Raw genomic sequence first — 14,769 nt, 5'->3', positions numbered from 1 at the left:
TGGGGGGGGGGGGCTCCCCTCTCCAAGATGCTCTCAACAAAAAAGCAAAAACACAACCATCCTGAGACGGATCTAATTAAGCAACGGGCAAAACCTCAGGAGGCTGTGATTTGGTGGGAACACAGATGTTAATAGCAGCATTTTGAGGTTATGAATCAGCAACAATGCACTGTAGTGGTAACTGTTGAAGAACTACTTTAATCCTCATCCTTAATTATCATTCTGCCACCATGGCGTGTTCATTTAAAGAGACGTGGCTAATCAATGTTCAGGCTAATGAACTGCACATACTCTCAGAATGAGGTATTCTATTCTGTAAGTGTATTTCACTCTTGGTACATTTGGCTCCCAACGTGCCTCAGCCAATCACCAATGAGAACCGCGACTGTTAGTTTGATCGTTGCCAATAACGGTATAATAAAATCAAATCACGGGGAATCCCATTGGATAGCAGTTGAGTGGGATTAAGGATGTAAATTAGCCTACTGCTCGGCATATCGATTGGCCCTTGTGACAGATCAGAGCGATTGATCTGCACTCCGGGTGTAATGTTTACATGTATACATTTACTGCAGAGGACATGTTGGGGTGTCAGCCGTTTAAAAGGCTGTGAAGATACAAGACTCCGTGAGCAACGAGTCTGGTAGAGATACCCTTCTTCTGTCCGTGAACTGTTGCATCTGTGTGCTCCTTCTTTTAGCTGCAGTGGATTTTCGTTCAAAGTTACTGTAACATCCTTGACAGTGTAAAATGCCTTCAAAATATCGTTACAAAACATGATGACATTATAATGAAACAACTGTCAACTATTCATCAACGAATGTAAATATTTAGAGTGCTGGTCAAATTGTTTTGTCAACTAAAACAATGCAAGAGTGGGACGAAATGTCTCGATACATCTGCTTTTTGTGTTCCGTGAATCCATGCATTCGCTGTCGACAATCCAGGCAGCGTGTGGCCAGACATCGTAACAGATGAAACCGTATTATAAACAAACAGATTCTTACCAAATCTTAAAACGTGTGGCATCCCGCGAGAGTGACCAAGAAACAGCAGCAGAAGCGGGATCAGCCTGAGGTTGGACCTGAAAACGAGACTGCTTATCATCAGATGATGGGAGGTAATCTTCATGTTGTTTTTAAAAAATGCACAGTGGTTTAATCCCCCCGGTGCGCGGGTTTGATTCCCCCGTAATTATTTTACGCTCGTTGGGCAAGGCAGGGTGACGGCGGCCCTGGATGCGCAAGATCACGGCATGGTCACTCGCGCTTTCCCTAAATCCATTAGCAGTCCCGGCATGATTCATTCCCCTTCTCCTTTTCCTCCTTCACTGCGCCAAGAAGCAACAATCCTTCGGGTCGAGGGACGGCGGGACATCCATGTCGAGGGGTACGGATGCAGTGGGGAGCCCAAGCATGGGCTGTAGGTAAGGTACTGGAGAGGGTTGGAGAGGGGCTACACCACGCATAGGATACAGCAGCGATATACAGCCTGCTATGAAGCGCTCTGGGTTGCTTGCGCTCCCATTATACTGCACTGCTGCACAGGCTCTGACGTCGAGCCAAGGTTAGTGTTGTGAACGCGCACCAAGAGAGAGAGAGAGAGAGAGAGAGAGAGAGAGAGAGAGAGAGAGAGAGGGGGCGAGAAGGGAGATGAATATACAGATAGAAATAAATGAAAAAGAGGAAGGGTGAGGATATAGAGAGAGGGAGATGGATTGAGGGAAAGCGACAGAGAGAAATAATGGGGCGGGAGAAGTGGGAAACTTCATCCCATGCTGTAGTTCCTCTGTTAGCCCCAAAACTTCCCGTCAAGCTCCCATACATTTTGAGACGTGTCAGTAACGATGCAATCTTTCAGATGCACACAGTAACTTCAGCGTGAACCCTTAGCCTGCAAGCCTTCCAATCCGACCACATACGGATCCATTTACAAAAGCAAAGCATCGTTGATGGGTAAATGATGATGACATTAAAATGTGGTCAACTTGTGATGAAGTTGCCCGTTATAGTGGGCAACAGAAACCTCTATTTTACAATATATATATATATGTTTCGCTTTAGTTCAAGGTATTCAGCACCATGGACAGAGACACAGCACACCTGCATATCGGCCGCACAAAGCAATGAGAGTCTGACAGAAATAGGAATCTTTGACTGCGTCTTTTTCAGGATTCAAACAGTCAGTAATGATTTAGTCGATGTTCCCATGGAGACTCTTTCATCTTTGGCTAATTCTAGAGGCACGTTCTTGTACAGGCACATACAGAAATAACTATTTGCCCTGCACACAATACCTGGCCAACTTCTGCACACTAGCGATATAATCTCATGTCTGCAGGACATTGCACTGCTTTTTATTTCCTCCCGTGCATCCGAGTAAGAAGCCCACTTTGCGTTCTGTCATTCACAACTTCCCTTTTCTAAACCTCTTCAACGGGATTTCAAACAACAGCCTTTCAACCATTTCCACAATCTTTCCGGAAATGTGGGACGATCAAAATTGGCAGAACAGCAAATCCGTAATATCGACACAAGCTGCTGAAATTGCTCCACTTTAGACTTAATTAGGCTGTAAGGCTTTTAAAAGCCTTACAGCAACAGGCAATTCTAGAGTGCGAGCCCTCCTCCGACGTGAAGGTGCATGTGGCATACACAGAAAGGCTCCGCTAAATTTCACGGGGACCGTCATACTCTTGAGATGGGAATAGGCCTATCGTGTTTATATCTGATCAGGGAGTTCAAACGAGGCTGTACCCTATAGGATGCAATGCACCGACAATATGGATGCAGCTCTTGTGTGGGTCTACATGCTATTGATTTAACACATGCACCTTATCAGCCCAAGGGGCAACTCTTTATGGGCCACTGCATCAGCTGTAGCTATAGGTACAGTGGGGCGCCCCGCCCCAAGAGGAGTGCAGGGCTATTTAATGCAACGGAACAGTGAAAGGAGGTCTTTGATCGACGCCACCAGAGTCCAAAGCCTGGATGAACACAGTCATTGTGTCACTGAAGTGTGAATGGCTGGTCTGTGCCTGCCTGTATGTGTGTATGGCGTAGAACTGTACTCAAAAATATAATGACTGCAACGTTCCTGTATGGCCTTATTCAAATAGATTCTCAGGGTGATCTTGGGATACTTTAGGGTACATTTATTTCTTCAGATGTCACAAAGATATTCTAAAAGTATCTAATTGCTGTTAACATGCCGGGTTGTATATTTATTAGACTACAGAATATATTAAAAGTAAATGTGTAGATTTACTTTTGGCGGCAAAGGATACTTACACCTCTCTTTTATTGGAGTGCTACTCCATAATACGTTATCACAGCTGTCAAATCCCAATTCCCAAATAGAAGCGAATGCATTTAATAGTGAAGAGGGTGCTTGTATTATCAGCTAAAGGAAACAAAGTAATTACATGGGATCAAGTAGGTGTGAACACTGACATTGAACGCGTGTCAGTTTGCGTGGGTCTGCACACCAGCAATCTGCAGCGTGAGAATATCAAAGAGAATGACACTCATCATGCCACCATCTGGACCATTAGCATAATTATGGAAAACAAATCAGGGTTTCCATATAAGTCAGCAGAACTTCACACAGCATGAAAGGAATGCTCATTGAGCTCAGGAAGAAGACAACATACAGGCTCATTGGTTTCGTCTTAAAGTCACAGCGCCCTCTGGCCAAATCCTAAGGTATTGCACCAGGAAATGCCCTCAGGTGCCCCTACAGTCAATGCACCCAACATTTAATTTGCAGAATAGAATGAAGACGGTCACAAATGATTCTGACTTCATTTTATAATTTTAATCGAAAGGGTTTTTAAGGATGACAGAATGTTCCCCTTTAAATCTCCTCAGTTCATTTTTTGTTTGTAGTTTAGTTGAACACACTTTTTCCTCCCCAAAGCTAGTCAGCATAACATAACTGTGTAAACCAGTTGGACAAGAGGAGGTGAAAGGAACAGCTAATGGCCTCATTATGCTGTTAAAATGACTCCTGCTCCTTTAGCTCGTTGTGACTAATTTGGGAGATGTACTCCTTTTTTCATCTCTGATCAAACCGTGTCGTTTTTTAAAGGAGACCACAAATTAGATTACTTTATACACACCCACTTGCTTGTAACCCAGGGAGGCTTCCACATGAGCTGGCTGGTGTGTTTATTCAGATGCCATTCATGCACTGGGTAATGCAAAGGGGACTTTATGCAAAGGAGAGATAACCATGCACTGCTAAAAGCCTTCTGTCATGCTCTCTCTGTCTCTCTCTCTCTCTCTCTCTCTCTCTCTCTCTCTCTCTCTCTCTCGCTCTCTCTCTCTCTCTCTCTCTCTCTCTCTCTCTCTCTTTACCCTTGTTCACTCTCTCGCCCAGGCAGACTGGTGGAAAGATAGCATTGGCACAGGGAGGGAAACCATGGAAACGAGAAGCTGATGCACTTTGAATGGTAAGACCCTGAAAGAGAAGACATTCATTCAATTCAGTCGCCCTGCTAAAGGCTCATCACTGCTGCATTATTCTAAATGCTACAAGTTTATTCTAACACGGTTGGCTCCAGAAAGCCAACAATGGTCTCACTTCATCAGCCCATTGTGTCAGGACAACTGTAGCTGAGGATGTCTTAACACTTTGGCAAGTTGAAGAAGGGCCCTACAAAAACACACACACTTGGGCTACTCCTTTTGCACTCCCACATACAGAACCTTTAAACCTGCTCCTTTTCTTGCTACTACAGAACAGCGTTCATCCTTGCAAATGCATCACACCATGTGTGGCCCACCTGAGTCTGTAATCATGGCAGCTTTGAGTTCAACATATTTACATTTCCGGCTTGTGGCTTTGCTTTCGCGAATGCCTTTGAACAAAACAGCATGCTGAAGTCAGCACTGGCCTATCAGCACTGGCCTATATGTCTTGAGAAGTGCTGTCAATGAAATCCCAGGGACCTCAGTGGGAATACATTCTTCAGAGACGACAATTAGTCAAGTGAGACAGTAATTAGGACCTCTCTGCAAACTGTCACTTCCAGTTAGTGCTGACGGATGCCCGCAAATCCCCACCCCCCTCCAGCAATTGCAGTCAGGCAGACTTTCTTCTGGTGCTGCACACTGTTGACAGCCATGTGCAACTTCTGTCTACCATGGTTATACTTTCAAAAAAATGTCATTGGAATACAGTAAAGTCAGTAGCATGATGGTAAAGTAATATAACCAGCTCTATGATCATACCATCATGATTGCGACCAAATCACCTGTGCCACTTAACTTATATGTGGTATCTACCAGAGTCCTTATCATTACTGCAGTGACTAAATTAACATGCTGCAGTACTACAGCAGTTAATACGCACTGAGTTGAAATTCGTGCAAAGAATACAATGTGCCAATATGACATACAGTTCTGTCTCTAACTGCTAACAGAAAACATAACACAACTTTTTATTTTTTTTTAACTACAGGGAAAACTGTCTTTTCTGTGCAAAAGTATGAAGTCATCTTACTAAACATATGCAAAGATAAATACCTCCGCAATTTGGTTGCCTGCGTATTGCGACGTCCTGATCAGGGCTACCGTTCCTTTCAAAACAAGAATGGACCAGTCGTCACAGTCGTAACTTGCTTACCAAGATCATCGTATTGTAAGCTATTATGTTGAGTATGTTAAGAAGCAGGGTTCCTGTATATGTGTTTTTATTGTGAAGGAGGAGACGGAAGGGGAAGAGAGGAAAGAGGTTCTGTGTCAAAGTGTGTGAGAAGGAATAAAGTTGATGCCATCTTGGCGCAGAATACGGAGCCCCGTATTTGTTATTTTAGCATCATCCTAAAGTATAGGTGCAACATAAACCCTCAGCTACAGTATTGACGTTAGCGCCAGAGTGCGGTGCCTAGGCCTACTAATTGATTGTTTTGAAATTATTCAACCGGAAGATAAACGCTGTTCACAGATTGGCTGATTCGAACCTGTCCAATCAGGTTACTTGTATCGCGGGCCAGTTGTGACGAAGGGTTTACAAACAATTTGATTATAGTAACACCAGTAATTTCGGAAGAATAGAGGTATTTTCAATACATGTGTGACATTGCTTCCATGAGTTGTTCTTTGTTTGTTGTGGTGTAGTCCAGTACATCTGCAATGCAGTGTATCCTGATGATTAAAATCCGTACTGGTGGTTGTTTTGACAATTTTAGCCTAGATCTGTAAAGATATGTAGTTTTTTCAAACGTTTTGACATTTCGCTACACTAAACGCACTGGTTTAATTTATATGATAAAAAACAACTGCATTCAATTTAGATTTGCATATATTGTGCGTGCTGGTGCACTGTCATGGCTTACTGGGACACGATGGAACTGAGGCATCGTCACTGTTATTAGCCACACAGGTGTGGGTGCAAAGACCGTTTGTGATGACTTCAAATTGGCACACCATATATCTTAAATTATATCTACTTCACTCTCTGGATCCATAGTTTTTGATTAGTTTGAGTTAAAGACAGCATCGCAATTTCAGACAAGGATGAAAAAGGCTACGAATAAAAGATTATGCTTAATAGGCTTAAAATACCCTTATACGTTTGCACACTCAAAATAAAAGCCAACAGACTGTTTATCCAACATTTACAAATGATGACCCTGGGTGCATTTATTGACACATACTTACTTATATGCCGCTAAAGCATACTGAAAACCCTACATTTTGAGTACAAAACACATAGGCTTGAGAGGTGGGGCTGAAAAGTCAGTTTGGTTTCACAACAATTCACACTGGATTGCAAAGCTGACCAAGCTTTTTGGTGTAAAAAGTCAGAATCTCAGAATTCTCAAACTTCTCCAGCAGCATACTCCACTTTTTTTTTGCCCATGTGATCTATAGTCATGACACTGTCAACAGCATTTTTTATAAAAGAAATATAAGATGCTGAGATTTTCAAAAAAATAACCCCCAAAACATAATATCAACATAAAAAAGTCCAAATAAAGAAATGTCCCCCTTTTATGTTGTTTCAGTCTTTGTTCTTGCCAGGAAAATAAATGCTTTCTGTTCTTTGTGGTTTCAGATCTTAGGAAAGAAATCATACATATTCACAGACACAGACCCACAACAACAACAACACACACACACACAGCAATGAAACTAGGCTGATTGGATGGTGGACGGCTGGAGTTGTTATTATAAGGCATCCAGCAGAGTCTGGTTTGCAGGATAAGGACGTCCTTATAGGGCATTTCTCAGTGTGAACGATGAGGAAACTGCCCACTGTGTGTGTTTGTGTGTGTGTGTATGAGAGAGAGAGAGAGAGAGAGAGAGAGAGAGAGAGCGAGAGAGAGAGAGACTGATAGATACCCCAGAGAGAACGTTTGGAAGAGAGGAATAGACAGAATGTGGACAGATGCATCAGTCTGCCTACATATTTTGGCCATCAAATAGAAATCTTGGCAATGCTTGCAAAAAGTGACTTTTCCCATTGGACTTTTAGCTGCCAAGGGTTTGCCTGCAGAGACAGAATGGAGAATAAGAGAGGATCACAAGACTTAACATTCTGATACAGGAAAGTCTCCTATGAAGTTTTCATTCTGCAAAAACATGTCCATATGTTGTGTCCATGAAGAACAGTAGAGGGCCTTTCCAAGCCAGACATGGAAGTGTAAACAAAGAGCGGACATGCACGGTTGATTTTCATACATCTGGGGCTTCGTTACTGGGATCTCTTGGTGCCAATTAGTAACTAATTAGGGTTTGATCTCAAACTAACCATTTCACAGACCACTGACAAAAGAGACATGGAAACAACCTGTAAATGTACACAATAACAGATCAACATGTTCTATAAAACTGTGTTGACACATGTGTGAATTGATGCATGAAACCACCTGCAAAGGTCTTGTCGGGGATGAGTTACAGCAGGCCACATCCCCAACCTCCATCTCAGTAATGCAACCCACTCTGTTTCCACAAAGATCCAGGGATCAACTGTTGCAGGAGGGGGATGAAAGGGCAGCAGTCGTCTCAAACTCCAAACAGGGATAACACCCTCTCAGCATTCAATGTTTTCAATCAAGGGATCAGCTCCTGTGACTGGAAACAAAATGTCCCAGACAGAGATCACGCAGCAGTTGCCGGCAGACAAAAGCTGGCACGACGAACATGTATTGTCAGAGTGACAATAGCCTGGTATTGTTCTCACCTTCTGGAAAGGTACAGGCATAATGCTTTTGTCTTGTACATCTCTCAGGAGTCATGTTCTAATAGCTTTTCAGGCTCATATTTATTTGGCAAGAGGGATTTAAAGTTTAAAGTTTCACTACCCACAGACTAGTGATGGAGGTTATGGAGCTATTCATTTACAAATTAAGCAGCATGAATCAAATTTATATCATCATAAATGTGATTAATGTGTGTCTTTATATTAAATGGCATTTGACGGATGGATTTGAGAATTATCACACTGCCTGGTTAGGGATTTATCCAAAATAACCCAAGGTACATAGACTGTGCCTTCTACAGCTCAAGTGTTTTCATGAGCTGCCAAGACATCAGTGGTACAAAAATGTATTGGACAGACACGGAAATACTTAATTGTGTGATAAATCTGTCAGGCAATGGCTGTTTGGTGGTTGTAAAGAAATGTAAGCGATTAAGGACATGTGAGATGTGTTTAGTCACAATATATTTATATACTTTCAATCCCAAATTTTCTTTTGCTCATAAAAAACAAACACATTCATTGCATAAGAGATGGATGGCTTCATAAACTCAGTATGGAATTCTAAACATCCCACTTTCAATTATATGCAGACACCTGCTTTTTCTGGCTGACAAAATGGTAATTTTAACGTATTCAAGTCTCAAGTCTTCTGAATTACTTTCAGTCGTTTCTCTGCCATGCACAAATCCTTGGAGTGGTTTTAATAGACAAATACTTGTTACAAAGGTCCTCAGCATCTACTGTAAGCCCTGTACAAAATCCACCCTGCAGTAAAATGTTGCCACCTAAGCCTCTGTAAAACCCAGGGAAAAATCTGGATGGAGACCAGCGTCAGTGTGGAAACACAAAGAAGGGTTTGATCTCATTTATGCCCTCACTGTTCTGGAGGTGATACAATGAGGCCGGTCTTGAGCTTGGCGAGGTCAGTCCTCTCTTCTCCTCACCTCTATTCTCCTCTCACCCATCCCTCTCCCCTATTAATCACGACTGTACACATGAAAATGAGCTTAACCCTTCTTCCCGTGCAGCGCTCTACTTCCACTCTAGGACACCTTGCAATAGCAGGTATGAGAAGGATCTCTGCACATATTTTCCTCCTGCATTTCCAATGGACACCATTTGATCCAGCTTGACTTAGCGATGAATATATGCTGGTTGGGCTTTACCCTCTCTTGTTAAGGCTGCCAGTCTTCATTGTGTCGCCTGATCACAATTAACACAAAACCCTTTTGTCAAATGCTTAAATCAGAAAAAAATGGAATTGAAGGACTAATCCGTACCCCCTTGAGTCTAACATAATTTCACTGCATATAGCAACTAAACTATGTGAAATGAGGTTGGTGTATAACAGTGTATATGCTCAGAGGAGGACTGACAGGAAGAGAGAGAAGACAGTGAGAAAGAAGATAAAGTCTCAGAGGGAGGGAAAGAAAGAGGAATGAGTAAGAGAGAGAATGGGAAGAGAAAATGAGCTTGGTTCCCTGTGTGGCACATAATCCACTTAATCATCCCCTGGTCTATAAATAGGCCTTCACAGCCATGGAATATATAATATGGAAACAGCCATAGATTAATGGAACACCATAATGTGCTGAACTTCAACACTTTGGTTGTACTTCTGTTCAGTTCAGATTTAATTCTACTTCTCCACTTTTTTTGCCAAAAAAAAGAGTGAATAGGGAAATTCCCCGAGATTCAGTTTACTCCTTCCCTCCTCTGTGTCTTTTCTCTTGCCGACTGAAACATGGTCTTACTGGAGGACAGACAAGCATACTTTCAGCGGAATTCCACTAAAGGGCACAAATATCGATGCAGTGCAAGTATTAGCGAAACACCCAAAGTACACAGGGTTTTAACACAGCAGATGGTGGAAATGTTTTCTCCCCTCATTGAATGATATTTAAAGTATTTACAGTCATAACTGTGCCTATTAGTGCACGGGTGTGTTGATAAGAAATACAGATTCACTGCCATACTGTATGTTTTTCTTACATCTAACATCAGTGATGAACTGCTATGCAGCACCTCCTGCTGTCTGTATTTCATAACTGCTCCCACCATCTGTTCTAAACACACCAAATCATAAGTTGCTAATAAATTCCTAATAACACGGGCAGAGCTGTTAAACAAAACTTAATGACAAAATGGATTTGCTGTTGATTACAATTTTTATTGCTTTTTACTGTTGATTGATTACTTAGAAGACAATGATTTCATAATCACTAGAAAGAAAAGAGAATAGACTGATAAAGCACATAATGGGCCTTTTTCCACAACACGTTCTGGAATGGTAAAAGCAGAAGCATAATAGAATGAACTATGGCTGGGATCCATAGGGTCCTGGTATAGAACAGATCCATCATTGATTCATCTTCACTTTTCCTACAAGTCAAAAGTCAAAATGTCTGCTGTAAAAAAGGCCTATTATACATGTACTTCCTCCACCTGGAAAAATAAGAGATAAAATATAACATGAAAGAAAAATCTGACAAAAATTCAAGTGATCAAAATTTGAACATTGTCTCTTCTTATCCATCGCAGTGTTTGGAGTCTGGGCTGTTTTTTAGCATGGGCACTCAAACCGGACTTTGTAGTCACGGCACAAGCGATGTCTCTGGTCCCGATTGCGGCAAACAAATCCACGGGTTGGACTGGAGCTGAAATATGATTCCAAACATCAGGTCAATATAATATTTAAAGAAAGGAAACCATATTGAAATTAAACAAGAACCTAATTTTAGTGGTGTACAATATTGAAACATACAGTACATTATTGTTTATCTTTAATATAAACATGATGCAGCTTATGAAAGTACTGTACACAAATGTTAAAATTAAAATATTTTAATCATATTTCCTGGTTTTATTCTTGATGCCAGGTGTAGGTTCTTTTAAAATTAAAAATATCTTAGATAGCCAACAAAATTTAAATAAAGTAATCATGAATAAGGAAGACCAATAAATTGGGTTATGAGTGTTTCTTACTCTCCAGACCACAAATAATGTTATCTCAAACAAAGCTGTTAGCACAAGAATAAAGTAAGGCTCAGCTAAGACCTTTAGACATTATGTGCCTATGAGCCAGTTTCCTCGTGGAGCTCATTAAAATGTCATCTTATCGAATGTAAATGTGCATCTACAATGTTTCTATTCACTGTTTAATCAGCAGCTCCAGGCAATACATCATGATGATTTGGATACTTTGGGAAAGAAGTTTTAATTTTGAGAAGTATAGATTTATTATTTGGTGGTTGGCAGCAACATTTTAAAGTATTTCCCTGCGAGGCCACTTACATAAAGATGACATCCCCTGTGGCGGTGGATGGGGTATTTGTGTCAGTGGTAACAGCCTGCATGCGCCGAGGATTGTTACAAATTTGTCCTGGGTATTGTCTCCTCAGGTTAACCAAAAGCTCCCAGTCCCCAGTTCCACTGGGATTATCTCGGTCATACCACCGTGTCCAGCACACTGCACGGAGCAAAAAAAGAGAGATGATGACTGGTGGGAAATTGCAGGTCAAAGGCAACATTCTAAATGAACTCTTATGCACAAAAAACGATAAAGAGAAGGAGAACTCCTCTTTGCATTAGTAGCTTTACACTGCACATGAATCTGCTCACACAGTACCTCTTCCACCACAGTAAGGGCGACGGCATCTGAAACGAACGCGATAATCATGACAGCGGCGCCTCCCCCTTTGGTCTCTGTTTCTGCAGATGAATCCTCTAGTTGTGTCACTTCTGAAAAAAAGAAACACAGTCGAACGTAATAAAAACATTCCTGGTCCCCAGAGGATGAATCCTCCCAACTTTGGTGATCCCCTGACCACCTTCCATCAGCGCAACCAGAAAGTTGACATTTCTGGTGTTGAGTGTTATGTTTTGATAGCTATTGGATGGATAACAATTACATTTGGGAAACACATTCACGAAGTGAAATCACTTTGGTGTTCCCATCATCATCATCATCAGGTCAACATTTTAATATAAAGGTATCTTTATATTACCTCATCTGTACGACATGTTCAGTGAATATTAGCCAATGTTAGCATGTGAACAAACTAAGATGATAAACATTGTAAATGTTATACCTGCTTAATATTCAGCATGTTACTTTTGACATTGTGTTAGAGTTCAGTTCAATCCACCACTGTTCATACAGCCTCACAGAACCTAATTTCTTGTTTTATTAGTGTGGTATAACACACAATAAATATATCTTTTTAAATTTAAACATATTAAGTATCAAACCTACTATTTTATTGTGACTGCTCAATGACTAAATGTCACTCTCTTAATATAAGAAATATTTATATTGTACCACCGCACAAATAGATAAATTGTTTTTCTGCGGATGCTGATATTTCCTGATGCTCATTGGTGAACAAGTACATGGCTGATCAATAGAACAGAATATAATGTGTAAATATGTTTGGTCTCACAAACACATCATGTAGCAACATTAATGCATCACATTCAGTAGAACAAAGGATGAATCATTGCATTCATTGCATTCAACACATTGAAATTATTTATACTCGGTCAGAACTTACCTGTAAATCACATCCCCTGTTTGAGCCACAGTGAGCCCAGTTAGAGTTTGGACCTGAATACCACTTGGTCTTCGGCAGATCTTTCTTGGGTTCGCTCTGCGAAGATGGAAGAGAGTTTCCCAGTCCCCAGTTCCACTGGGGTTATCTCTGTCAAACCAGTCAGTCCAGCACCCTGCACGAAGCAATAAAAGAGAGATGATGACTGGTGGGAAACTGCAGAGCAAAATCAACATTCTAAAAACGCTTATACAGAAAAACGATGAAGAGAAGGGTAAATCATCTTTCCATTAGTAGCTTTACACTGCACATGAATGTGCTCACACAGTACCTCCTGCACCACAGAAAGAGGGACGGCAGCTGAAACGAACGCGATAATCATTACAGCGGCGGCGCCTCCCCCTTTGGTCTCTGTTTCTGCAGATGAATCCTCTAGTTGTGTCACTTCTGAAAAAAGAAATGCAGTGGCACTGAATAAAAACATTCCTGGTCCCCAGAGGATGAATCCTCCCAACTTTGGTGATCCCCTGACCGCCTTCCATCAGCGCAACCAGAAAGTTGACATGTGTGGTGTTGAGTGTAATGTTTTGATAACTATTGGATGGATAACAATTACATTTGGTAAACACATTCATTAAGTGAAATCACTTTGGTGTTCTCATCATCATCATCATCATCATCATCATCAGGTCAACATTTTAATTTAAAGGGCAAAACTAATGACATTCCTATCAGCCTCATCTGTACGACATGTTCAGTGATAATTAGCCAATGTTAGCATGTGACCAACATGCTAAACTAAGACGAGGCATTTTGTAAATGGTATACCTGCTTAACAATCAGCATGTTACTTTTGACATTGTATTAGAGTTCAGTTCAATCCACCACTGTTCCTACAGCCTCACATAACCTAATTTCTTGTTTCATTAGTGTGGTATAACACACAATGAATATATCTTTTTAAATTTAAACATATTCAGTGTCAAATGTACTATTTTATTGTGACTGCTCAATGACTAAATGTCACTCTCGTCATATAAGAAATATTTATATTGTACAACCGCACAAATAGATAAATTGTTTTTCTACGTATGCTGACATTTCCTGATGCTCATTGGTTAACAAGTACATGGCTGATCAATAGAACAGAATATAATGTGTAAATATGTTTGGTCTCACAAACACATCATGTAGCAACATTAATGCATCACATTCAGTAGAACACAATATGAATCATTGCATTCAACACATTGACATTATATATACTCGGTCAGAACTTACCTATAAATCACATCTCCTGTTTGAGCCACAGTGAGCCCACCTACAGTTCGCACTTGAATACTTATTGGTCTTCGGCAGATCTTTCCTGGGTTTGCTCTGCGAAGACTACGGAGAGTTTCCCAGTCCCCACTTCCACTGGGGTTATCTCTGTCAAACCACTGTGTCCAACATGCTGGATCAAGGTTTTGGAATTTAGACGAATTACCAACAAGACATTTGACATCTTTCAACAATTGCACATGTTGTGATCGGTCAAAAGTAAAAGAAAGATACCCAGACAGATGAAATGAATATTAAAAACAAAAATGTGTAATCTCCTGCTGAATATTGGTGGGATAGTAGCAAGGCCACGGAGAATGGAGTTATACAAAAAAGGAAACAATGAATGACCTTTCTATACCAGGTGAACCAATGAATGGTTTGGTCTGTACATTAAATATCAGGATTGCCACTGAAAACAATCTCTTACCTTGGGGCGCAAAATCCATGAGTACAGAAGACTGGTTCAGTTCCATTCCTGTTGAAGGTAATTTCGGAAAAATAGAGTTTACTGTGACTGTGGATATTGCTGATTATAGAGTAGTCAAAATGTCTCCATTTGATTTTGACCATTGCAGTTATTGGCAAGGCAAGGCAAGTTTATTTGTGTTGCACATTTCAACAACAAGGTAATTGAAAGTGCTTCACATAAAACCATTAAAAGCATCAAAACACAAGGCAAAAGAAA

General features: G+C 41.0%; 1 protein-coding gene across 2 annotated transcripts in view; it reads right to left on the bottom strand.

The window, feature by feature from the left end:
* The window catches only part of LOC306792869 (glutamate receptor ionotropic, kainate 2-like), a gene marked incomplete at its 5' end in the record, with an annotated part of 58,940 nt that extends 57,809 nt beyond the window's left edge, over nucleotides 1-1,131 (bottom strand). For both annotated transcript variants that reach the window (XM_079290229.1, XM_079290230.1), the window contains one exon: nucleotides 1,008-1,131. In XM_079290229.1, coding sequence (XP_079146355.1) covers nucleotides 1,008-1,131 — 124 coding nt within the window. The remainder of the gene's footprint in view (nucleotides 1-1,007) is intronic.
* Nucleotides 1,132-14,769: the final 13,638 nt, after the last annotated feature.

Source organism: Melanostigma gelatinosum (genome assembly GCF_949748355.1).
Source record: "Melanostigma gelatinosum genome assembly, chromosome: 19".
Taxonomy (NCBI): domain Eukaryota; kingdom Metazoa; phylum Chordata; class Actinopteri; order Perciformes; family Zoarcidae; genus Melanostigma; species Melanostigma gelatinosum.
This window is presented reverse-complemented; position numbering and strand designations above follow the sequence as displayed.